The sequence below is a fragment of the Oncorhynchus kisutch genome, linkage group LG23 (assembly GCF_002021735.2).
Source record: "Oncorhynchus kisutch isolate 150728-3 linkage group LG23, Okis_V2, whole genome shotgun sequence".
In the NCBI taxonomy this organism is placed as follows: domain Eukaryota; kingdom Metazoa; phylum Chordata; class Actinopteri; order Salmoniformes; family Salmonidae; genus Oncorhynchus; species Oncorhynchus kisutch.
This window is the reverse complement of record NC_034196.2, coordinates 344,900-370,293: the sequence shown is the minus strand read 5'-3', so window position 1 is coordinate 370,293 and position 25,394 is coordinate 344,900. Positions and strand designations below refer to the sequence as shown.

Below are 25,394 nucleotides of genomic sequence, written 5' to 3'. Positions count from 1 at the left end.
AACCTGTACACCACACATTGACTCTTACCTGTACCCCCTGTATTTAGCCTTGTTATTGTTATGTAATTTTCTTGTGCTACTTTTTGATTTTATTTGTTTTTTTAAATAAAAAATACAAAAAGTTAATTTAGTAAATATTTTCTTAACTCTATTTCTTGAACTGCATCCTTGGTTAAGGGCTTGTAAGTAAGCATTTCACGATAATGTCTACACCTGTGGCATGTGACAAATACGATTTGATTTGTCCGGTTTTGCGCCCCCTCGGGTTCGTTTATATTTATTTTTATTTCACATTTATTTAACCAGGTAGGCTAGTTGAGAACAAGTTCTCATTGACAACGGCGACCTGGCCAAGATAAAGCAAAGCAGTGTGACACAAACAACAACACAGAGTTACACATGGAATAAACAAACATACAGTAAATAACACAATAGGGGGGAAAAGTATATATACATTGTGTGCAAATGAGGTAAGATAAGGGAGGTAAGGCAATAAATAGGCCATAGTGGCAAAATAATTACAATTGAGCAATTAAACACTGGAGTGATAGGTGTGCAGAAGATGAATGTGCAAGTGTAGTTACTGGAGTGCAAATAAGAAAAGAAAAATAAATAACAGTATGGGTGAGGTAGTTGGATGGGCAATTAACAGATGGGCTATGTACAGGTGCAGTGATCTGTGAGCTTCTCTGACAGCTCGTGCTTAAAGCTAGTGAGGGAGATATGAGTCTCCAGCTTCAGTGATTTTTGCAATTCGTTCCAGTAATTGGCAGCAGAGAACTGGAAGGAAAGGCAGCCAAAGTAGGAATTGGCTTTAGGGGTGACCAGTGAAATATACCTCCTGGAGTGCGTGCTACAGGTGGGTGCACCTATGGTGACCAGTGAGCTGAGATAAGGTGGGGCTTTACCTAGCAAAGACTTATAGATGACCAGTGGATTTGGCGATGAATATGAAGCGATGGTGGAGCAGATCTTCATGAGCTATACTCAGCCTTGTCTCAGGGTAGTAAGTTGGTGGTCTGTTGATATTACCCTCTAGTGGTGTGGGGGCTGTGCTTTGGCAAAGTGGGTGGGGTTATATCCTGCCTGGTTGGCCCTGTCCGGGGGTATCGTCTGACGGGGACACAGTGTCCCCGACCCACCCCTGTCTCAGCCTCTAGTATCTATGCTGCAATAGTCTATGTGCCGGGGGGCTAGGATCAGTCTGTTATCTGGTGTAATTCTCCTATCTTATCCGGTGTCCTGTGTGAATTTAAGTGTGCTCCCTCTAATTCTCTCTCTCTCCCGCTCCCTCCCCTCCCGGAGGACTTGAGCCCTAGGATCGTGCCTAAGGGCTACCTGGCCTGATGACTCCTGGCTGCCCCCATTCCACCTGGTCGTTCTGCTGCTCCAGTTTCAACTGTTCTGCCTGCGGCTATGGAACCCTGACCTGTTTCACCGTGCTACCTTGTCCCGGACCTGCTGTTTTCGACTCTCCTACTCTCTCTCTCTACCGCACCGGCTGTCTCGACCTCTGAATGTTCGGCTATGAAAAGCCAACTGACATTTACTCCTGAGGTACTGTCCTGTTGCACCCTCTACAACCACTGTGATTATTATTTGACCATGTTGGTCATCTATGAACGTCTTGAAGAACAATCTGGCCTTAATGGCAATGCACTCTTAGAATCTCCACCCGGCCCAGTCAGAAGAGGACTGGTTCCTCTCTAGGTTTCTTCCTAGGTTCCTGCATTTTTTAAGGAGTTTTTAGGGTGCCACCTTTCTTCTATGTCTGCATTGCTTGCTGTTTGGGGTTTTAGGCTGGGTTTCTGTATTGCACTTCGTGACATCATGTAAAAAAGGCTTTTTATATACATTTGATTGATGAATTGGTTAGCAGACTAGGCCTACTTATTATTGGCAGGGTTGGATGATGACCACTTAGTACCCGCAGGGCAAGTCAGAAGTTACCTTGGCTTTAAAGTAAAGTAGCTTTGCACGAACCTTGGCTTGTATGAGATTTGATATTGTTGGAATATGGTTCAGTATGCAGCTTTTTAACCTTTATATAACTAGGCAAGTCAGTTAAGAACAACATCTTATTTACAATGACGGCCTTCCGGGGAACATAACTGCCATGTTCAGGGGTAGAACAACAGATTTATTTTACCTTGTAGGCTCGGGGATTTGATTCAGCAACCTTTTGGTTACTGGCCCAACGCTCTAACCACTAGTCTACCTGCCACCCCAAGCTTGAGGGTTTAGAGGCCATGACTATTTTCATGAATGTGTCAAGAGATACATACAGGATTAAACAACTTGACTATCTCCATTGATCCTAGGTCCTGGCAGTTCTGTGCAGACTCAGGATAACTGAGCTTTGGAGAAATACGCAGGTTCAAAGAGGAGTCTGTAATTTGCTTTCTAATGATCAAGATTTTTCATGAATTAATCACTGCTGAAGTGAAAGCCATCCTCTTTTGTTGAATGCTGCTTTTTAGTTAGCAATGCGACAATATCAATTTTTGGGGGGGATTGTACTTGTTCTCCTCAATTAGGTTGAAAAAAATAGGATGATCTAGCAGCAGTTAGTGCTCTTCGATATTGCATGGTACTGTCTTTCCAAGCTAGTTGGAAGACATTCAGTTTGGTGGAGCACCATTTCCATTACAATTTTCTAGAAGCTTACTTCAGGGCTCGGGTATTTCTGTATATAAGGGAGCAAATTTCTTGTAACAAATGTTTGACTGCATCTAGGGTATTACGCAAAGTTAACTTTAGATGCTGTTCGTGGGTGAGTCCCAGAAAGAGGGCAAATTATCTACAAATTCTATCTTTTGGGAGGGGCAGAAAAAAAGTTTTCAACCAGGAATTGAGTTGTGAGACTGCCGTAGAGCTCATCACTCCCCCTAACTGGGAGGGGCCCAGAGACAATTACTCGATGCCGACACATCTTTCTAGCTAATTTACACACTGAAGCTATGTTGCTCTTGGTGACCTCTGTTGCTCTTGGTGACCTTCATCCTAACATCTTTGGTGCCGAAGTGGATATCAGTATCCCTATACTCTCTACACTCGCCAGTTTTAGCCTTAGCCAGCACCATCTTCAGATTAGCCTTTACTTTGGTAGCCTTGTCCCCTTTTAAACCGTGTATGATCGCTGGATGATTATTTTCAAGTCTAACATGCGGGTAATGGAGTCGCCAATGACTAGGGTTTTCAATTTGTCAGAGCTAATGGTGGGAGGCTTTGGTGGCTCAAACACCGTAATGGGTGGAGGAGAGACCTGAAAAGGCTTGGCCTCTGACTCCGACTCGTTGCTTAATGGGGAGAACCGATTTAAAGTTTCTGTCGGCTGAATGAGCGACACCGGTTGAGCATGCCGACAGTATTTCTTTCCAGAAGCCTTGAGAAAATTGTCTGGCTGCGGGGACTGTGCGGAGGGATTTATACTACTACCTGTACTTACTGGTAGCACAGACGCTGGTTCATCCTTTCCAACACTTAAATTGCCCTTGCCTAACGATTGCATCTGAAGCTGTGCTTGCAACACGGCTATTCTCACCATAAAGCGATAGTTCTCCTGTACATTATGAGTATATCGACTGCAATTGGATGGCATACCTGATCTTATACCTGTAGCTATGTTGTAGAGTAATTATATAGCATGCCTACCTGCAACAGGACATTAGACACCATCTGGAGCTGTGCGGTAAGCAGTGGGGGTCAGGAAAGCCTGATCCCTACTAACCCTAGTATAGGCAAGCCCAACACTTACAAACCCTCCAGTGTATTAGCCCTCATAGTGTTGGCTGGGACATATTCCTGCACACCCCGTGACATGTCAGGAAAGCCTGATCCCTACTAACCCTAGTAAAATGTGATGCAAGGGATTTTGTCATCGACAGCCATCAATACAGTTAAACCCTGCACCACTATTTCCTTGTTTTCAATAAGTTGCAAATTGTACATTGCTCTTGGAAAATTCAATATTTAATACAATAAGTCTTTAAAAAAAAGCCCTGCACAACTAACGTGCTGTTTCCTATTTATTCAATACAATATAAATAAATTATGCTCAACTGGCTGATGTGATTTATTTGGACAAAACACAACGCAAGGAGAGTACGATTTACATCTGTTACACTAGCTACCTAGCTAGGTCTCAAAACAAATTTGCTGTAGCTCTGATCTTGACTTGCAAGACACTGCTTATCTCTGCATTATAGGTACAGGCATGTACCTAGGAATATGTGCAGATCAATGTAATATAAAACCACTTCTAACCCTCTTTCCCCTAAACATGCATCACCCATCTAACTATTTGTAGCTAGCTAATAAACTAAACTATCGCCAGCTGATCGTTTTGTGAATAGAACTCCTGTGCATGGCATTCAGATTAGCTTTTTTATTTCAAAAATATTTTTGGTTTTGTTGTTGTTGCAAACTAACTAGCTATATATCTATCCATCTATCTGTACCCATTGCTGATGATCCTTTGATCTCATCCATGATGCCTTGACGTCTGTGTTGCAAGCTACATGCAAAACACTTAAACAAATCTTTAGGACCAATGAGAGTAGAGCTACTGAGTTCTGACGTCACATACACATGTCCATATATGGCATTGCGTTGGCAGCTATATTGGATTTTCTATGCGGTGACGTCCCTGGAACCGGGACACATTATACCTCTACCAATGTGGTTTAGCCGCTCATTAACTGTAACGGGCAAGTTTCACTGTTTTGACTGTCTCCGCAAGTTGTCAGGAGAGTTACATGTAACAATGTTGTAAACGGTAATCGCCGGTCAATAGGCCAAATGGTTAAAGAGGAAGCGCAGTGTTATTGCAAAATATGCTTGGTGGGTGGGTCTTAAATGCCAGCGCCAATGAAACGAATAGAATGAGCTGTATAAAAGACGGGGACGTTTCAGTTTCATGTAATATAATAGCCATTTATCACCGTTGTGCAAAAGTGTGGTGGAACTAGAATTATAGGGAACAGTCGTAGTTCGTTCTATTTGAGTGGCGTAATCATATATTTCTGTAGACAACTACGCGCGAGGTTGTTCCTCAACGCATCGTTCAGAATGGCTGGGCTGGTGAGTAGCAGAGGGTGTCACAAAATCAGGGGTTCCCAAATAAGAGAGCTCCTCGACTCCAAGCTCAACGTCCTTTTTGATTGCGACGGAGTCATCTGGAATGGCGAAACGGTAGTGGCAGGCGCGCCAGAAGTGGTGACGCTACTGAAACAGCAAGGCAAAAAGGTATTTTTCATCACCAACAACTGTACTAGGCCCAGAGCGAGCTACGTGACGAAGTTTATCCGGTTGGGCTTCACTGATGTCGCAGAGGAGGAGATCTTCAGCTCGGCATACTGCTCTGCGGCTTATCTGCGAGACGTGGCGAAGTTGCAGGGTAAGGTGTATGTCATAGGGTGCCAGGGCGTTGTGAAGGAGCTACGGGAGGCTGGGGTTCCCATAGTGGAGGAGGACACTAACGCACCCACTGGGACCATTTACGACTACCCGTTGGACCCAGAAGTAAAGGCAGTGCTTGTGGGATATGACGAGAAATTTGATTTCATAAAACTGGCCAAAGCCTGCTGCTACTTACAGAATACTGAGTGCCTGTTTCTGGCCACTGACCCTGACCCTTGGCACCCACTGCGAGGAGGCAGAATAACACCAGGTAGGTGTGTCACTAGTGAGGGTCCTGCTGGCTTTTGTTCCTCCCCAGCACTAGTACAACTGATTTTTAAAGCGATTATCCAGTACTGTTTTGTACTTATTAGACAGTAGTTCTGGAAGTAGCACTCACGAGCCAAAAGTGGTCCCCGAAAATGGTGTACTGTGTGCGAGGGGGCTGAAGCTCATTGGCTAGAACTCGAATTGTTAAGGGGCTGGCCCAAATGGGGGGGGGGGTGTCTGTGCTCTGCACAGCTTCCAGAAAACAGTCACTTTCAAACTAGGGATTTTGTGGCTGAGGTAAAACCGTAATAATGCTCAGACTATGCATGTAGGAACTAGCGATGGCAAACATACTTTCTGAAGGCTGTGCCGCTTTCACCAAATGGTGCCAAAAACAGTTAATTACTCAGAGCTTCATTATCCCTTCCCAATGTCCATTAGTGACTGCTGGTCAGCAATAAATAGCTGCATTTGGTTATCAGATGTTTCTCTTGTTTTCATCAAAACTCTGTGGCACAGCGGTAAATTGTTGGCTTTAGTAGCTTAAAATCAGTTGGAATTCCATTTTGCCTTCTAGTTTACTTTTTTTTAAATTTTATTGGTCACATATTTAGCAGATGTTATTGATGGTGTAGGGAAATGCTTGTGTTCCTATCTATGGCATTATTTAGGATGCTTAAGACAGAAGTTTATACTATATTAAATAAAACAAATTATTTGAATAACAGTGCAGAAAGTCTAGTTCCACATCCTTTTTTCGAAATAGTATGTCTTTAATGGGATTTGACCTCCTACCCTCACATCCCTTAATGTCCCATATTTCCCTACTCTACCAGCTAAGCTACCTATATTTGTAAGTATGGTGTCCAGTAGAAGTCAGTGTTTGAAAGCAGCTTGGAGTCAAAGAAAGCACCAGAACCACTGTGAAATCAATGGGCTCTCACATTTTGCAACAACCTGTTTGAAAAAGCAAATGATCAAACGAAGCTTTGGACATCATTGATGACGTACTTCTGATAAAGTGATGCACGCATCGGCACACTGCTTCGAAGTTAGCTGCTAAGCGATTTCTATGCATGCCTCTGAGCTCCGGTATCAAACGTAATATCTCTAGTATGAACTACGCATTGACACAAAGCGGTAGATTTGATAGAGGTAGATATGTATAGGGGTAAGTTGAATAGGCATCAGGATATGATAAACAGAGTAGCAGCAGCGTATATGATGATTGTGTGTGTAGAGTCAGTATAAATGTATATTATGTGTGAGCAAATTATGGTGTGTGTGTTGGAGTGTCAGTGTGCATAGATACGGTGCAACTCAGGGTCAACTCAGTCCATGTAGCCATTTTGTTAGCTTTTTAGCAGTTTCATGGCTTGGGGATAGAAGCTGTTCATTAGCCTGTTGGTGTCAGACTTGATGCTCTCAATGGTACAGCTGTATAACCTTTTGAGGATTTGATGGCCCATGCCAAACCTTTTCAACATCCTGAGGGAGAAGAGGCGCTTCTATAACGACTGTGTGTGTGGACCATTTTAAGTCCTTAATGGTTTGGACACCTACTAATCATGATTAGTTGAATCAGTGTGTAAGTGCTGGGCTGGAACGAAAGCTTGCACATCCTGTAGTTGCCCAGGGGACCTGTGCAAGGTGAACATTATCTACTTCAATGTAACAGGGTAAACAGGGATACCACGTAGAAAGGGTTTACTACATTTTAGACCTGTGGGGCCTGGACATACAGAATCCACATTCATTGTTACCTGTCATGCAAACTTTTCACAGCGCACTAGGGTGGTTGAGCACACCTGTTGGTTAAACAATTACAGTTTTTATCAGAGAGATGTTGTCAGTATTTGGTAGAAATGAGCAGTTGTGTAGAATGGCTTTGAATGCTGTGTGCTGTGCAACTCAACCTGTTTTTGCTCCCAGCAACACACACATGCTGCTCTGTTCATGAAATGAAGGATACTGCTCATAATGTTGTTTATAAAATGAACCCTGACAAAGGTTGTTTCGGGCATTTCCTCACTGTCTGGCTAAGTGGTCACCTGTACTGGTCCTGGAGAGCTACTGGTGTCTAGTTGGATATTAGGTTTTGAGTGCAGGCATTTTTTTCCAGCACAAACATCTTATCAAGGTACAGTCAACTCCAAATAAGAGCACAGCAAATAAGTGTAAGCTTAAAAGTGCAGGTTTTATTTTACTTGACAATACAAATATCAAGCAGCTCCAGTTGACAACAGGCATTACAAATACATTTTTTATTATTTTATTTCAGCTCCAAGTCATTGCATTGCAGAATTGTATGGCTGAATCAGGAATATGTGTGCTAGGCTGGAACAAAAGTTTGGAAACCTTAAGAATGAAGGTTTCTGACCACTGCTGTACGTCAGTATGCCGTTTACAAGTTAAACATTGAAAAGGTAGTAACTGGTAATCTTCCCTGACTCTCTGGCGCCGCTTCCTCCTCTCCCTCAGGTTCAGGAAGCCTCACGGCCGCTGTGGAGACAGCCAGCAGCAGGAAAGCCACGGTGATCGGGAAGCCCAGCTGCTTCATGTTCGAGTGCATCGCCAGCCAGTTCAACCTGGACCCCGGCCAGTCCCTCATGGTGGGTGACCGCCTGGAGACTGACATCCTGTTTGGGGCTAACTGTGGCCTGGACACCATGCTCACCCTGACCGGAGTGTCCACTCTAGAGGAGGCGCACGGCTACAAGGACAGTGACGACCCCGAGCGGAAGGACTTCGTGCCAGATTACGTGGTGGAGACCATTGCCGATTTCATTGAAGCGTATGAAGAGGAGGAAGGCTGAGGAGGACTATAGAAAGAGGAGACCCCTGAAGCTGTGCCTGAGAGACCTGGGTCATGTTCATTAGAGTACGCAACGGAAAGCGTTTTAAACCACTTTGCAACGGAAAGTGAAAATTCCCTCCCTGTTTCAATCCATTTGGTGCCTAATGAACACGACCCTGGATATATCAGAAGAGTGATTCGTTTGGTGGTGTTATAAGCAGTCATTTGTAAAGCCTTTAAGAAGTCAGTGTGATGTGTTATAGTGCTTGCGACAGGCATGCTGCGCTTTTTATGCCGATAATCTTTGTCATGAGGCATGTAAAGATGTGGCATAACATTTTGGAAATGTTTTTGCAATTTACATGCTTATGGCAAGTGATAATGACATTGACCAGGATGCAGTCAGAGATGCGTTGTAGACGAGCCCATTTCACTACAATGAAGACCGCGTTCACGGTAAAACGCTGAAGATGTCGACTCATGAGGAAATTATCTTTTAAATGTCAAGCACTGTGCACTTGTATACAACATGTCTTTGATTGAGTCCAGGCCATTGTGTAGTATTTTGAAAAGCTTTATGAATGGTGGCATAAGACCACCTGGAACATTATATACTGACACCAATAATGCAGTGTGAGACTCCACCTGGTTGTAGTTCCTAGTGTTCATTATTTGGTGTAGTAGGAATGTCTTTGGTTGTACTGTAGTATATCATAGACGTCACCATATGAGCCCAATATACAAGCTGTTCTATTTTCCTTGAGACCATCCGGTGTTGAAATGGATAGGGATCCATCAAAGTGAATCATAACACCCAACGTAAATGGACTGAAGTCATCTAAACCCACAGAACCAACTGTGCTGTTCCACAGTCAAAACATAAGATAACGTAAGCTGAAAGCTTCCCTTGCAGCACCTTCATCTTTAGTATACCAAACCAAATAGTGTGTTAGGTTTGAATCCAACAACTGGTATACCAAACTAAATGTTGTTTTTGGAGCCAACTGGACAACATTTAGCTCTGGATATATGGAAATAGGGCTGGAGAATTGGTTTGATGGAAATATGGATAAAATACTTGGTTTGATATTGGTTAGTTTTCCCACCAAGTCAAACCTTTGTTAATGTGTGCCAGCAGCCTTGCTGTAGTTTTGGATCCTTTGGTCAATGAATCCTTGACTGTAACAAATATGACATGGAAATTGTTCTCACTTCTCACCTTTCTAAAGAACAGAGCATACGAGTGGTCCTGAATTGATCATTACCAACAATGAAATGTGTAGGACTGTATGTAGATCTAATTACCTTTTGATAAGCCTTCTACTGATCTATTCTACAAGTAATACTATTTGAATAGAACTTCAAGTGATACCAATGTTCAATGAAGTGAAATGTGAATTTGCAGTGGAAAATATTCTACAGTAGTTTGGTATTTGAAAGTCAAAAAGGAACTAGTATTTTCCTTAACCATACCACTGTAGAATGTTAAGTTGCTGAAATGTTAACTATTAGGTGTGTTTGGGAACTGGATTTTCAATGTTTTTTTTTATTGACAGGTGGTTATTAACCTGAAGAAGGGTGTGTGGATTTCAGTCAGGGTAATAACAAGAACGGCAGACAAACATTATTTTAATTGAGGGTATCAGCATTTTTTTTTTTATCAGTCTTTTTACTTAGCTGGAGGTTGTGCTAGAATTTTATTGTAAGACTTAAGACACATTTTCATACTGTAGATGAAGTACCTATTTCAATGGAATGCCAACCTGTTTTGTATGAACTTCATAGACATTCTGCATATTGTGAATTAGGTTTGTACATTACTTAATGTAGTGTACAATTGCATTTAGTTTTTTAAATTAAAACTCTTGCTTTGTATAATTTCTGTCACACTTGTTCTCTACCAGGTCATCTCCAAAATTGTTATGATGGAGAAAGCCCTTGAGGACAAAATGTTCCTTGGTCACATGGTTGGTTAGTAGATGTTAATGTGAGTGTAGAGAAATGCAGACTTAGAGAATGTCTGCTTTTATGAAGGTATTTTCATACATACTGCATCTGTTTTACCATTTAGAACTTAAATCACTTTATGTATCTAGTATCCCCCCCATTTGAAGTAGGGATAAGTATTTGGACAAATTCACATAGTGTATTAACCCTTTACACCTGTGGGAATTGACCTACATGGATAGGACTACATTGAACTTCGTTAAAGAAGAAATATAAAAACATAAGGATGGTAGCAATTGGAGATTATGGCAAAATTATTAGACCAAAGTTGAGGACCGCAGTTCAACCCAAACATTTGGGCTCATGGGTGGCACAGCGGTTTAAGGCACTGCATCTCAGTGCTAGAGGCGTCACTACAGACACCCTGGTTCGATTCCAGGCTGTATCACAACTGGCCGTGATTGGGAGTCCCATAAGGCGGCGCACAATTGGCCCAGCGTCGTCTGGGTTTGGCCGGTGTAGGCCATCATTGTACATAACAATTTGTTCTTTAACTGATTTGCCTAGTAAAATAAAAAATGATACCATTTGATTTTAGGTGCATTTTACCGCATTTGATAACGATATCTGAAAATACTGTACAGCCACTACGTTCCAATTAAGGTGCTTATCAGTCCCGAATCTGCCATTTTCAACCCTGATACAGGTAGGAGAGTAAAGGGTTAAAGTAGTCAAAACTGGGGAGAGGTTAGCCTGTTTTCTTGTAGACTCTTACTTTCTCACTCATCATTATTTATGATTAATTCATGATTTTTAATCATGGCAGCATCAACATGAATTAAAAAGTGTTCACAAACACTTAAAAGGAAATTACTCGAGTCAGCATACACCATTCAGTTACTATTGGGCAAAACATCACCTCGTCTCCAGGCTATTACTCACAGTACATATAAACCTGTGACATCAATGATTCAAAGAGTGACATTAGAATTCTATGGGAGTGACCTTACTGAGTAAAGTATTTGTCGAGCCGTGGCTCTGTTAACAAAGCTGGACAAGACACGTACAGGGGAGCGTTACGGGGAAGGTGTTGTGGGAGATGATTGATTGGTTGGTAGATTAAGCCTCCCTGTATTTTCTAATGAAGGCCAAGTTTGAGCGTTGGTCCACAAGACTTCGCGCATTTGGGCAGAAGTGTCTGGGAACGAGATTAGGCCAAAAAACAACCAAAACAAACTGCAAATGCATTTTTAGAGTTACAAGCTTGATGAAGTCATTGTGTGCAAGGAATATGAGACTAAATACTAAACTTTTGATTACTTTAACACCCTATAAGCAAATTTGTCCAAATACACAACTTATTCACTTGGGGGACTAGATACATAGTGTTTTCATTTCTAAATGGTATAACAGATATGTATGAAAATACCCTCAAATAAATAGGTGACATTCTGTATTGTTGCCTCATATGAAACATTTGATCTCAAATCCAAAATGTTGGAGTATAGAGCCAAATAAAACAATTTTGCTTCACAGTCCAAACACATATGGAAGGGAGTCTATATATACAGTGCCTTCAGAAAGGATTCACACCTCTTAACTTGAACATTTTGTTGTATTACAAATTGGGATTCAAATGGATGTCATTTTTTGCAAACGATCTACACAAAATACTCTGTCAAAGTGGAAGAAAAAGTACCTCCACCCTCCAAAATATTGCACTAATATACCTGTATATTGATTAGATAAGTATTCAAGCCCCTGAGTCAATACATGTTAGAATCACCTTTGGCAGCGAGTCTTTCTGGGTAAGTCTCCAAAAGCTTTGCGCACCGGTGATGAAAAATATTTGCCCATTATTCTTTTTAAAAAATTGTCAGGCTCTGTCTAGTTGGTTGTTGATCATTGCTCGAAAGCCAATTCCAAGTCTTGCCATAGATTTTCAAGCCGATTGAAGTCAAAACTGAAACCAGGCCACTCAGAAACATTCACTGGTATGCAACTCCAGTGCCTTCAGAAAGTATTCATACCCCTTGACTTATTCCGCATTTTGTTGTGTTACAGCCTGAATTCAAAATGTATTAAATATGATTTTTTTTTACATGCAATTCCCCATAATGACAAAGTGAAAACGTGTTTTTAGAAATATTTGACATTTTTTGGAAAATGAAATTATAAATATTCACACTCCCTGAGTTAACTTTGTACAAGCTCAGTCAAGTTGGTTGTTGATCATAGATTTTCAAGTAGATTTATGTCAAAACATTAACTCGGCCACTCAGGAAAATTCACTGTCTTCTTGGTTTAGATTATTAGGATCCCCATTAGCTACTGCAAATGCAGCAGCTACTCTGCCTGGTGTCCACACAAAACATACAAATACATGAAAGTACAGAACAGTAATACACAAGAACAACATAAGATATTACATTAAATAAAAATTAAAAGAGCTATATATAGGAAAGACAAAAAAATAAATGTTGTCTTGGTAAGCAACTCCAGTGTAGATTTGGCCTTGTGTTTTAGGTTATTGTCCTGCTGAAAGGTGAATTAATCTCCCAGTGTCTGGTGGAAAGCAGACTGAACCAAGTTTTCCCCTAGGATTTTGTCTGTGCTTAGCTCTATTCTGTTTCTTATTTATAAAAAAGAAACTCCTTTGCAGATGACAAGCATATCCATAACATGATGCAGCCACCACCATTCTTGAAAATATGAAGAGAGGTACTCAGCAATGTGTTGGATTTGTCCCAAACATAATGCTTTGTAGATTACTGCATTTTTGCATTTGGAGCTTGCAGGAATGGCATTTCACTGTAGTTGTGCACAGGACATTAAAACTTGTATTCAGGACAAAAAAACAAATTTCATTGCCACATTTTTTGCAGTATTACCTTAGTGCCTTGTTGCAAACATGATGCATGTTTTGGAATATTTTTTTTTCCGGTAGAGGCTTCCTTCTTTTCACACTGTCATTTGTTAGTATTTTGGAGTAACTACAATGTTGTTTGTCCATCCTCAGTTATTCTCTCATATTAGCCATTAAACTCTGTAACCGTTTTAAAATCACCATTGGCCTCATGGTGAAATCCCTGAGCGGTTTCCTTCCTCTGCGGCAACTGAGTTAGGAAGGGCGACTATCTTTGTAGTGACTGGGGGGTATTGATACGCCATCCAAAGTGTAAAATTAATAACTGCACCCTCTACCAATAGGTGCTCTTCTTTGCGGACCATAGGAAAACCTTGGTTTGCAAAGTGGAATCTGTGCTTGAAATTCACTGCTCAACTTAGGGACCTTACAGATTACAGATTATTGTATGTGTGGGGTACAGAGATGGGGTAGTCATTTAAAAATCATGTTAAACATTATAATTGCACACAAGTTGAGTCCATGCAACTTATGTGGAATTCTGAGCACATATTTACTCCTGAACTTTAGGCTTGCCATAACAAAAGGGTTGACTACTTCTTGACTCGAGACAATTAAGCTTTTCATTTGTAACCATTCCTACAAACATAATTCCACTTTCACATTATGGGGTATTGTGTAGATCTGTGAAAACATCTCCATTTAATACATTTTAAATTCAGGCTGTAACAACAAAATGAATATCGGTTCTGATTAGGAGATCATCCAGCGGTGCCCAGGAAATAATGACATCCAATTGTTAGATGCTACCATCCTCCCTCCAAATCAAAACATGGATTTCATGTTATGTTTTAGCTGTGCGCGCAAAGCGGTCTGTGTTTCACACCCGTTTGTCCTAGCTAAATCAGCCTTGTAATACGAGCACCATGCTACCGCAGACAGGAAGCAGACAAGAAGTAGAATGAAGCTTGTGCATGCAAACATTGACATCCATGTTTGGTTTTGATTAGGAGAGAGGGTGGTAGCATCTAACAATTGGATTGAATTGTTTCCTGGGCACCGCTCAGCGTGCAAACAACGCATTCTTTATCAGTACAGTCCACCGACCACAGATATGCCTAACGAAGTGGGAAAAGCATAGACACAGGTTGGTAAATAAGTTGCACGGGGGCTAGAGTTATATTGCTAGACCGAGACCCAATCTCTGTCTAGAACCACCAGGCTACAATATGTATAGGTGGTCACCCTGATCCCTGAGGTTGGCTATGGGACATTCTCAATTGGTTTGCTCTACTCTTCCATCCTCTCTTCCTTTTGAAAAACATCAAAAGTAACTGAGGGGAGGAGAGAATGTGGAAACAAATGTTTTTGTATTAAATGAGACTCTCCTTAACTTGCGCGTCATCATGCAAATGATGTATACAGTGATGAAATCCCAAAATAAGTGTAAAGTAGTATAGATAAAAGGCTAAGTAGGATATCATTTAAAAATATGTGCATGCTTTTCTCCTTGAGTATTCAACAGCTGATTCAAAGGGGGTTTCGAGGCAGAGGACAGTCCTCCATTCGCCTTTTGGCATTGACACTCTCCAGGTCAGGGAGGAGTCGAGGACGGACTTTTGTCCAATTGAGATTCTCCCTACGTACTTAGCATAGAAGCTTTTGTTCCAGTCCAGCATTAATACCTGGTTCTACTAATCTTGATGAGCAGTTGATTAGCTATATTATGTGTGCTCGTGCTGGACTTGGACAAAAATCTGCACGTGACCAGTGTTTTTACACACTATTTGTTCCAGTATAGGCAAGATGCCTGTCACATGTCATATACAGTATACTTGGGTCATATACTTGGGTCACTAAGGCGATGAGGAAACTTTATAAGTGGCGAGTGAAGGCGCACAGCCTGGTGGATTAAAATCATAGTTAGGCTACTCATATATTGCTTTTACATTTTCTTGAAATTATATCATATGAATTAATGATGAGCGAGTAAGAAATTAGTGAATGAAACTAGCTAGCACTACCCTTTCAAACAGTCTACCGACATGCACTGAACTAGAACGAACATTAACGCATAAAATAGCGCGTTGGCAATATGGATAGGTTACAGAATGTGGGATACACAAGCTATACCTTAAATGAAGCAACAAATCTACGTTTTTCTATTGTTAAATATTGTATACCTGCACAATTGCTCTTCCAGCTGCTGCCATCTTTCTTCACCAGCATCATCATCGTATCGTCAGCAAAGCTAAAACAGTACTTCCGGGTCACGGAATTTCCGACATTTTCCAAATAAAAGTTCCTCACGTAATCTTCTTCTTCTCTGAGTTTTATTGGCCGAATACACTCATAAGGTGTAATGTCGCCACCTACAGTACGGGATAATAAAAAAAAATACACCAAAAACTAAACATGTCTTGGATGAACAAATCATACTAATTACTTCTTTATATTTTTTTATGATAAAAAATAAACACAATCCAAATTCATTCTCCTACCCTGAATTTCAGATCCCTACACAGGCTCAGGAACCTGGAAGGGGGGAACTTCTTCATTCAGTACTGGCATCCCCCTTGGGTTGTGCCGTGGCGGAGATCTTCGTGGGCTATACTCGGCCTTGTCTCCGGATGGTAAGTTGTTGGTTGAAGATATCCCTCTAGTGGTGTGGGGCCTGTGGTTTCCAAGAAATGGGGAGGTTCCCATTGCTTGGAAGTTAGCCACGGTTTGTCCTTTATTTAAAGGGGGAGATCAAGCTGATCCTAAATGTTATATGCCTATTTCTATTTTGCCCTGTTTATCAAAAGTGTTGGAAAAACTTGTCAATAATCAACTGACTGGCAATCTTGATGTCTAAAATATTCTCTTTGGTATGCAATCTGATTTCCGCTCAGGTTATGGATGTGTTACTGTAACCTTAAAGGTCCTCAATGATGTCACCATTGCCCTTGATTCTAACTAATGTTGTGCTGCTATTTTTATTGACTTGGCCAAAGCTTTTGATACGGTAGACCATTCCATTCTAAGGAGTATTGGTGTCTCTGAGGGGTCTTTGGCCTGGTTTGCTAACTACCTCTCTCAAAGAGGGCAGTGAATAATGTCAGAACATCTGCTGTCTCAGCCACTGCCTGTCACCAAGGGAGTACCCCAAGGCTCAATCCTAGGCCCCACGCTGTTCTCAGTTTACATCAACAACATTGCTCAGGCAGTAGGAAGCTCTCTCATCCATTTATATGCAGATGATACAGTCTTATACTCAGCTGACCCCTCCCCGGATTTTGTGTTAAACGCTCTACAACAAATCTTTCTTAGTGTCCAACAAGCTCTCTCTACCCTTAACCTTGTTCTGAACACCTCCAAAACAAAGGTAATGTGGTTTGGTAAGAAGAATGCCCCTCTCCCCACAGGTGTGATTACTACTTCTGAGTGTTTAGAGCTTGAGGTAGTCACCTCATACAAGTACTTGGGAGTATGGCTAGAAGGTACACTGTCCTTCTCTCAGCACATATCAAGTTATATCTAGACTTGGTTTCCTCTATCGTAATCGCGCTTCACCCCAGCTGCCAAACTAACCCTGATTCAGATGACCATCCTACCCATGCTAGATTACAGAGACATCATTTATATATCGGCAGATAAGGATTCTATCGAGCAGCTAGATGTTCTTTACCATTCGGCCATCAGATTTGTCACCAATGCTCCTTATAGGACACATCACTGCACTCTATACTCCTCTGTAAACTGGTCATCTCTGTATACCCGTCGCAAGACCCACTGGTTGATGCTTATTTATAAAACCCTTTATAAAACCCTATGTGAGATATCTACTGCAGCCCTCATAAATCGTGGTGGAGAAAACTCAACCATGCATGCCAGCAAAGCCCCTACACAGCACTATTTTAATGATTTTTTTCATTGGCAAGATTATCAAATTTAGGCATGACATGCCAACAACAAACACTGACACTACACATCCAAGTATAGCTGATCAGGTTATGAAAGACAAGCATTGTCATTTTGAATTCCGTAAAGTGAGTGTTGAAGACGTGAAAAAAATATGACAAGCCAATTGGATGGAAAATTACTGAGTATAATAGAGGACGATATTGCCATTCCTATTTGCCATATCTACAATCTAAGCCTACTAGAAAGTGTGTGTCCTCTGGCCTGGAGGGAAGCGAAAGTCATTCCGCTACCTAAGAATAGTAAAGTCCCGTTTACTGGCTCAAATAGCCAATCAATCAGCCTGTTACCAAACCTTAGTAAACTTTTTGGAAAAATTGTGTTTGACTATCCTATTTTACGATAAACAAATTAACAGACTTTCAGCACACTTTTGGGAAGGACTTTCAACAAGTGACTGATGATTGGCTGAGAGTAATTGACGAGAAAAAGATTGTAAGAGCTGTTTTGTTAGACTTCAGTGCGGCTTTTGAAATTATCAATCATAGTCTGCTGATGGAAAAACGTATGTGTTATGGCTTTACACCCCCTGTTATATTGTGGATAAAGAGTTACCTGTCTAACAGAACACAGAGGCTGTTCTTTAACAAAAGCCTCTCCAACATAATCCAAGAAGAATCAGGAATTCCCAAGGGCAACTGTCTAGGCTCCTTCCTTTTTCAATATTTACTAATGACATGCCACTGGCTTTGAGTTTCGATGTACAATGCCTTGCAAAAGTATTCATCCCCTTGGCGTTTTTTCCTATTTTGTTGCATTACAACCTGTAATTTAAATGCATTTTTATTTGGATTTCATATAACACAAAATAGTCCAAATTGTTCAAGTGAAATGACAAAAATTACTTGTTTCAAAAAATAAAAAATAAAAAACTGAGAAGTGGTGCATTCATATGTTTTCAACCCCTTTGCTATGAAGCCCCTAAATAAGATCTGGTGCAACCAATTACCTTCAGAAGTCACATAAATAAAGTCCACAACCTAAGTGTCACATGATCTCAGAATATAGTTGAAGTCGGAAGTTTACATACACCTTAGCCAAATACATTTAAACTCAGTTTTTCACAATTCCTGACATTTAATTCAAGTAAAAATTCCCTGTCTTAGGTCAGTTAGGATCACCACTTTATTTTAAGAATGCAATGTCAGAATAATAGTAGAGTAATAGTAGAGAAGGATTTATTTCAGCTTTTATTTCTTTCATCACACTCCCAGTGGGTCAGAAGTTTACATACACTCAATTAGTATTTGGTAGCATTGCCTTTAAATTGTTTAACTTGGGTCAAAAGTTTCGGGTAGCCTTCCACAAGCTTCCCACAATAAGTTGGTTGAATTTTGGCCCATTCCTCCTGATAGAGCTGGTGTAATGGAGTCAGGTTTGTAGGCCTCCTTGCTCGCACACGCTTTTTCAGTTCTGCCCACAAATGTTCTATAGGGTTGTGGTCAGGGCTTTGGGCACTCCAATACCTTGACATTGTTGTCCTTAAGCCATTTTGCCACAACTTTGGAAGTATGCTTGGGGTCATTGTCCATTTGGAAGACCCATTTGCGACCAAGCTTCAACTTCCTGACTTTGTCTTGAGATGTTGCTTCAATATGTCCACATAATTTTCCATCCTCATGTTGCCATCTATTTTGTGAAGTGCACCAGTCCCTCCTGCAGCAAAGCACCCCCACAACATGATGCTGCCACCCCTGTGCTTCACGGTTGGGATGGTGTTCTTCGGCTTGTAGGCCTAGTGTAATCATATCGAATTGTGATACAGTGAAATAATCTGTCTGTAAACAATTGTTGGAAAAATGACTTGTGTCATGCACGAAGTAGATGTCGTAACCGACTTGCTAAAACTATAGTTTGTTAACAAGAAATTTGTGGAGTGGTTGAAAAACTAGTTTTAATGACTCCAACCTAAGTGTATGTAAACTTCCGACTCCAACTGTATATAAATCTAGTTCCTGCATGTGTCTGGCACCGTATCCTATCTGAACTTTTAGAACATATTCTGGGCATTCTGACAGATGACCAGCACAGGCAGGAACCATTGATTATTTACGAAAGACAAGATTACCATTTTCAAGGCTGTGTCTTCACAGAATAACATTTCCCTCACAACATGAAAATCAAAGTACGTGCTCGCAATAGTATAACATTGAGTGTTATAATAATGGACTCCTTAAAGCAGTATGAGAAGGAACTGGCGGGAATTCTTCACTCACTACAGAAATATCTGTGATTAAATGAATACTTGGAAAGTTTGTGGATATTGTGTTCTGAAATATGAATTGTGTCATTGTTGTGGGAATTTCAAATCTCAGATTGATGGAAGCAGTTGTGGTCCCTATGTGTGTTTGTTCACCAAAGCAGTCTTATTTGGAAATAACATTAATGAATTTATTCACAACAACATGAAATGTTGTATTTTGTATGAATTATCAGAAAAAATATTATTGCTGAGAGCCAGGCGTGAGCTGCCCAGTGACATTAGCCTACCAGACAAGCTAAATTTCTTCTATGGTTGCTTCGAGGTGTAACAGTATAACTTTAGACCGTCCCCTCGCCCATACCCGGGCATGAACCAGGGACCCTCTGCACACATCAACAACAGTCACCCACGAAGCATCGTTACCCATCGCTCCACAAAAGCCGCGGCCCTTGCAGAGCAAGGGGAACCACTACTTCAAGGTCTCAGAGCAAGTGACGTCACTGATTGAAACGCTATTTAGCGTGCACGACCACTAACTAAGCTAGCCGTTTCACATCCGTTACAGAGGCAAGCAACACTGAATCAAGCATAAGAGCACCAGCTGTTTTGAACGACTGTGTGATCTCACTCTCCGTTGCCGATGTGAGTAAAACCTTTAAACAGATTAACATTCACAAGGCCGCGGGACCAGACGGATTACCAGGACGTGTACTCAGAGCATGTGTTGGCAAGTATCTTCAAAGACATTTTCAAGCTCTCCCTTACAAAGTCTGTAATACCTTCATATTTCAAACAAGACCACCATGGTCTCTGTGCCCAAAAACACCATTGTAACCTGTCTAAATGACTATCGTCTCATAGTAACACTCATATCTGTAGCCATGAAACGTTTTGAAAGGCTGGTCATGGCTCACATCAACGCCATCATCCCAGATGCCCTGGACCCACTCCAATTCGCATACTGCCCCAACTGATCCACAGATGACACAATCTCTGTTTCACACACTGCCCTCTCCCACCTGGACAAGAGGAACACCTACAGTGCCTTGTGAAAATGTGATGCTCTCTGCGCTTTTAACGGACCTCTGAGACTATCACAGTGCAGGTGCATTTATACGGAGACTTGATTACACACAGGTGGATTGTATTTATCATCATTAGTCATTTAGGTCAATATTGGATCATTCAGAGATCCTCACTGAACTTCTGGAGAGAGTTTGCTGCACTGAAAGTAAAGGGGCTGAATAATTTTGCACGCCCAATTTTTCAGTTTTTGATTTGATAAAAAAGTTTGAAATATCCAATAAATGTCGTTCCACTTCATGATTGTGTCCCACTTGTTGTTGATTCTTCACAAAAAAATACAGTTTTATATCTTTATGTTTGAAGCCTGAAATGTGGCAAAAGGTCGCAAAGTTCAAGGGGGCCGAATACTTTCTCAAGGCACTGTAGGAGAGTCACAGGTTGGAAAATCTGAAAGGACAGCAACCATAATAGAACACATAGTAGAACACAAAGGGCCAGTGGTGTAGTGGAGGGTATATGCAGGTGTATGCTGTAAACCCACTTTTTTCAGTGGGCATTGCATATACTCACTTCTTAATATGTGCGTTTCAAAGTAGTGAAGTGGAGGTATATGACTTATCTACTGACTTGCCTAGTTAAATAAAAGTTAAATAAAAAATTTAAAAGATAAATTATCAATTATGTAGTACAATAGAGAAATAATGCACAGTAGCCTACACGATTGCAACGACCGTGAATTATATTCACATGCATGCAGCACACATAGTCAGCTGAAACTAGGCTATCATCTGCAGGCAGCAAGAGTGTGTAGCGCTCTACTGGTTTGGGCATGGAGCAGCTCACAGAAGAATGACATCGGTAGCCGGTAGGGTAAGAAAGACATACTGTATCAACTTATGTCTACCAGTAAATGCTAACCAAGGCAACAATTGGTATGCAAACCAGGTATTGAAAACGTTTAGTCTGAAGTGTTGGTTAGTAGGCTATTTGTGAGGCGCAATTAACATAATGAACTGTTTGCATCAGTGCCGTATACATACATGGATGGGACCACCCACTGGGGAGCCAGGCCCTGACAGGCCCACCCAATCAGATTGATGTTGTTTAAGCATTTTTGGGGACTTAGACCACCACATTCTTTGAGTGTGAAAATCTGAAAAATCTCCTAGGAAAACACATTAAAAAATGTAGGAAATAGGATCACACAGTGTCTTTCCTTCACTGGGTGGGCTGTTTGGAACTTGACCAAATAGTGTAACGGCTGTTGAAGGAGGAGGAACAAGGTGCAGCGTGGTGAGCGTACGTGTTCTTTTATTTGAGAAAAGATGCCGAACAAAACAATAAACACTACAAAACAAACTGTGCCGCTAAAGGCTATGTGCCATAACCAAAGTCAAGTTCCCACAAAGACAGGTGGAAAAAAGGGCTACCTAAGAATGGTTCTCAATCAGAGACAACGATAGACAGCTGCCTCTGATTGAGAACCACACCCGGGAAAACACAAAGAAATAGAAAACATAGAAATAAAGAAACTAGAATGCCCACCCTAGTCACAGGGCGTGACAATTAGACTATAACACCCTTCTCTAGGCACCACTACACCACTGCATAGGGTCGATGGAAAGACAGCAGTCACGCACAGCATGATGTTAAAGGATAAGCAGTCCATAAACTCAGACATACTGTAATAAGCCAGTAGGTTCCAATCATAAGAATACAAAAACACAACCATTAAGCATTTCCCAATATAAATGTACATCTATTACTTCCCATTGCAAAAAATATTTCATGTTTAGCACACAAAGTAACCAGTGACCTAAAGTTTAAAGAGGAACTGACAGCGTTTGAACTACTTTGCAGATATGAAACAAACAGACAATCATAATATCAGTAAAAAATGTAAAATGTTCAGTTCATGCTACAAAACCAACTTTATAAGAGGTTTAAAAAAATAGATTTTAAAAATAGATTCTATTTGACTGAACGTTCCAAGACGTACACTAAGGTTGGCAGAATAGATGCAGTTCAATGCATGATTAACATAATTCACCAATACATTCCTTGGTAGTTCAAAAAATATTGCTATCAGATTGTAAATCACAGATTGCCCGATATTTTGTTTGCTGCCTCCATGCGGGATGCACTTTCAGTTTCAATAATCAATATTCTGGTCAAAAACAGACGAATGTAAGTAACGCTGGGAATGTCAATACAATCAAACTAGCAAGGGCAATGATCACAAGTCAGCTATAATGTAGCTAATAGGCTAGCGTATCTATTTATGTAGCAAGCTAATACAATGGAGGCTAACGTTAGCTAGATAGCTAGCTAGCTAGCTGCTAGGAGGATGTCATGCCATTGGAGGAGTGGGTGAGTGACTGACTTTTTCCCCTCATGTAGTTTTTCAGTGGCTATACACAGCTAGAGATGCAGGTGTCATTTGGTTAGCAAGAACTTGAGCGACTGTTATCCAGTTATTAACATATCTCTTGCATTCGCAAATTCACTCTGGCTATCTAGAACTCTGGCTATCTACTTCGATGTCAGAGCACACTTGTCCTGTGTGAATTGAAGTATGCTCTCTCTAATTCTCTCTTTCTTTCTCTCTCTCGGAGGACCTGAGCCCTAGGACCATGCCTCAGGACTACCTGGCATGATGACTCCTTGCTATCCCCAGTCCACCTGGCCGTGCTGCTGCTCCAGTTTCAACTGTTCTGCCTGCGGCTATGGAATACTGACCTGTTCACCGGACGTGCTACCTGTCCCAGACCTATTATTTGACCATGCTAATCATTTATGAACATTTGAACATCTTGGCCATGTTCTGTTATAATCTCCACCCGGCACAGCCAGAAGAGGACTGGCCACCCCTCATAGCCTGGTTGCTCTCTAGGTTTCTTCCTAGGTTTTGGCCTTTCTTGTCACGCCCTGGTCTAAGTATTTTGTGTTTTTCTTCATGTATTGGGTCAGGCCAGGGTGTGGCATGGGGTTTTTGTATTGTGGTGTGTTTTGTCTTGGGGTTTTGGTGTGTATGTATTGGGATTGTAGCTAGTGGGGTTATCTAGCAGAGTCTATGGCTGTCTGGAGTGGTTCTCAATCAGAGGCAGGTGTTTATCGTTGTCTCTGATTGGGAACCATATTTAGGCAGCCATATTCTTTGAGTTTGTCGTGGGTGATTGTCCTTAGTGTCGTTGTTCCTATCTCTTTATTTATTTATTTACACAAGTATAGGCTGTTTCGGTTTTCGTTACGTTCTTTGTTTTGTAGTGTTTTGTGTTTATTCGTGTTTCACGTTGTTCATTAAACATGGATCGCAATCTACACGCTACATTTTGGTCCGACTATCCTTCACACCTAGAAAACCGTAACATTTCTAGGGAGTTTTTCCTAGCCACCGTGCTTCTACACCTGCATTGCTTGCTGTTTGGGGTTTTAGGCTGGGTTTCTGTACAGCACTTTGAGATATCAGCTGATGTACGAAGGGCTATATAAATAAATTTGATTTGATAATTAAGACACTAACAGCTTAAAGACAGCAGGCAATTAAGGTCACAGTTATGAAAACGTAGGACACTAAAGAGGCCTTTCTACTGACTCTGAAAAACACACAAAAAAAAGATGCCCAGGATCCCTGCTCATCTGCCGTAGACATGCTGCAAGGAGGCATGAGGACTGCAGATGTGGCCGGGGCAATACATTGCAATGTCTGTACTGTGAGGGAGACAGGTCGGACAACTGATCATCCTCGCTGTGGCATACCACATGTAACAACACCTGCACAGGATCGGTACATCTGAACATCACACCTGCGGAGCAGGTACAGGATGGCAACAACTACCCGAGTTACACCAGGAACGCACAATCCCTCCATCAGTGCTCAGACTGTCCGCAAAAAGTGCTCTTCACTGACGAGTCACGGTTTTGTCTCACCGGGGGTGATGGTCGGATTTGCGTTTATCGTTGAAGGAATGAGCGTTACATCGAGGCCTGTACTCTCAAACGGCATCGATTTGGAGGTGGAGGGTCCGTCATGGTCTGGGGCGGTGTGTCACAGCACCATCGGACGTTTCTTTTTTTGCTGAGTTTACCTTGCAATACCTTACACACGAGCCGCCACCAGTTTGGGTAAGAAATTTAATGTATTTACGTGTAGATGTCTTTCTTCATCGTTGTCTCTGTTGAAACCAATCGATCCTTCTATGGGGAATGGCTGAGTGGGTGTAAGGCTCTGGTTGTCCACCAGAGGTCACAATATCCTTATTCGTAGTTGTCTTGGTCCTGTAGTGGAGTGTTCATATATAACAGATCTTCAGATGCACCAACGGTTGTATCAGAGGGGATTGTGTGCCTTCCTCCTGCGTGTCTTTAGTTAAGTTCTAGGACCACTTTTACATGCCCAGCTGCAGACTGGCAATGTTCAGGTCTAGTCTTTATCTTCTTCTGTTGAGTTTCAGGGTTTCCAACCATTTCAACGTGTAGCCAGCTGCACGCTTTCTGGTCTCAGAGTTTCAAACATTTGAAACGTTTAGCACACACTTCACGTCTGCTGGTCTGCATGTTAATTCTTAGCGAGTCCTTTTAAGCACTCTGGTCGAAAAGGGCGGTTCCATCACACTGACACACTTTTCTGACCTCATTCGGGGTGTGGCTGAGTAAATGTGCAAAGACATGAAAAACCATTATCTCATTCGAAAACCAAAGTCACATTCCTATCTTAACAAAAAAAAAGTTATTAACATTGTATTAACATCATATTGGATGGAAACTTGAAAACCGAAGGGGGTTTCCTTCCTAAGTTACAGTATTTGGTTCATGCAGTTTTTAATTTATAACATCACAAAATGAAAAAAAATATGACATAACTATTCTTTAGACCCTTCCTATCATAACTACACTGACCCTTCCTATCATAACTACACTGA

The 25,394-nt window shown here is 41.4% G+C and overlaps 1 protein-coding gene across 1 annotated transcript; it reads left to right on the top strand.

Moving 5' to 3' along the window:
* The first annotated feature begins 4,626 nt into the window (after nt 1-4,626).
* Nucleotides 4,627-13,481, top strand: LOC109903765 (pyridoxal phosphate phosphatase). The gene is made up of 2 exons (XM_020500682.2): nt 4,627-5,671; nt 8,152-13,481. The coding sequence occupies exons 1-2, from the start codon at nt 5,071-5,073 to the stop codon at nt 8,484-8,486; spliced, it is 936 nt and encodes a 311-aa protein (XP_020356271.1). The 5' UTR covers nt 4,627-5,070; the 3' UTR covers nt 8,487-13,481.
* The last annotated feature ends 11,913 nt before the right edge of the window (nt 13,482-25,394 follow it).

Bases quoted from the DNA above. Each gene is read 5' to 3' on its own strand.
- LOC109903765 (XM_020500682.2), top strand. From the start codon at position 5,071: ATGGCTGGGCTGGTGAGTAGCAGAGGGTGTCACAAAATCAGGGGTTCC. The intron at 5,672-8,151 runs GTAGGTGTGTCA...CCTCTCCCTCAG, and splicing joins AGGAGGCAGAATAACACCAG to GTTCAGGAAGCCTCACGGCC.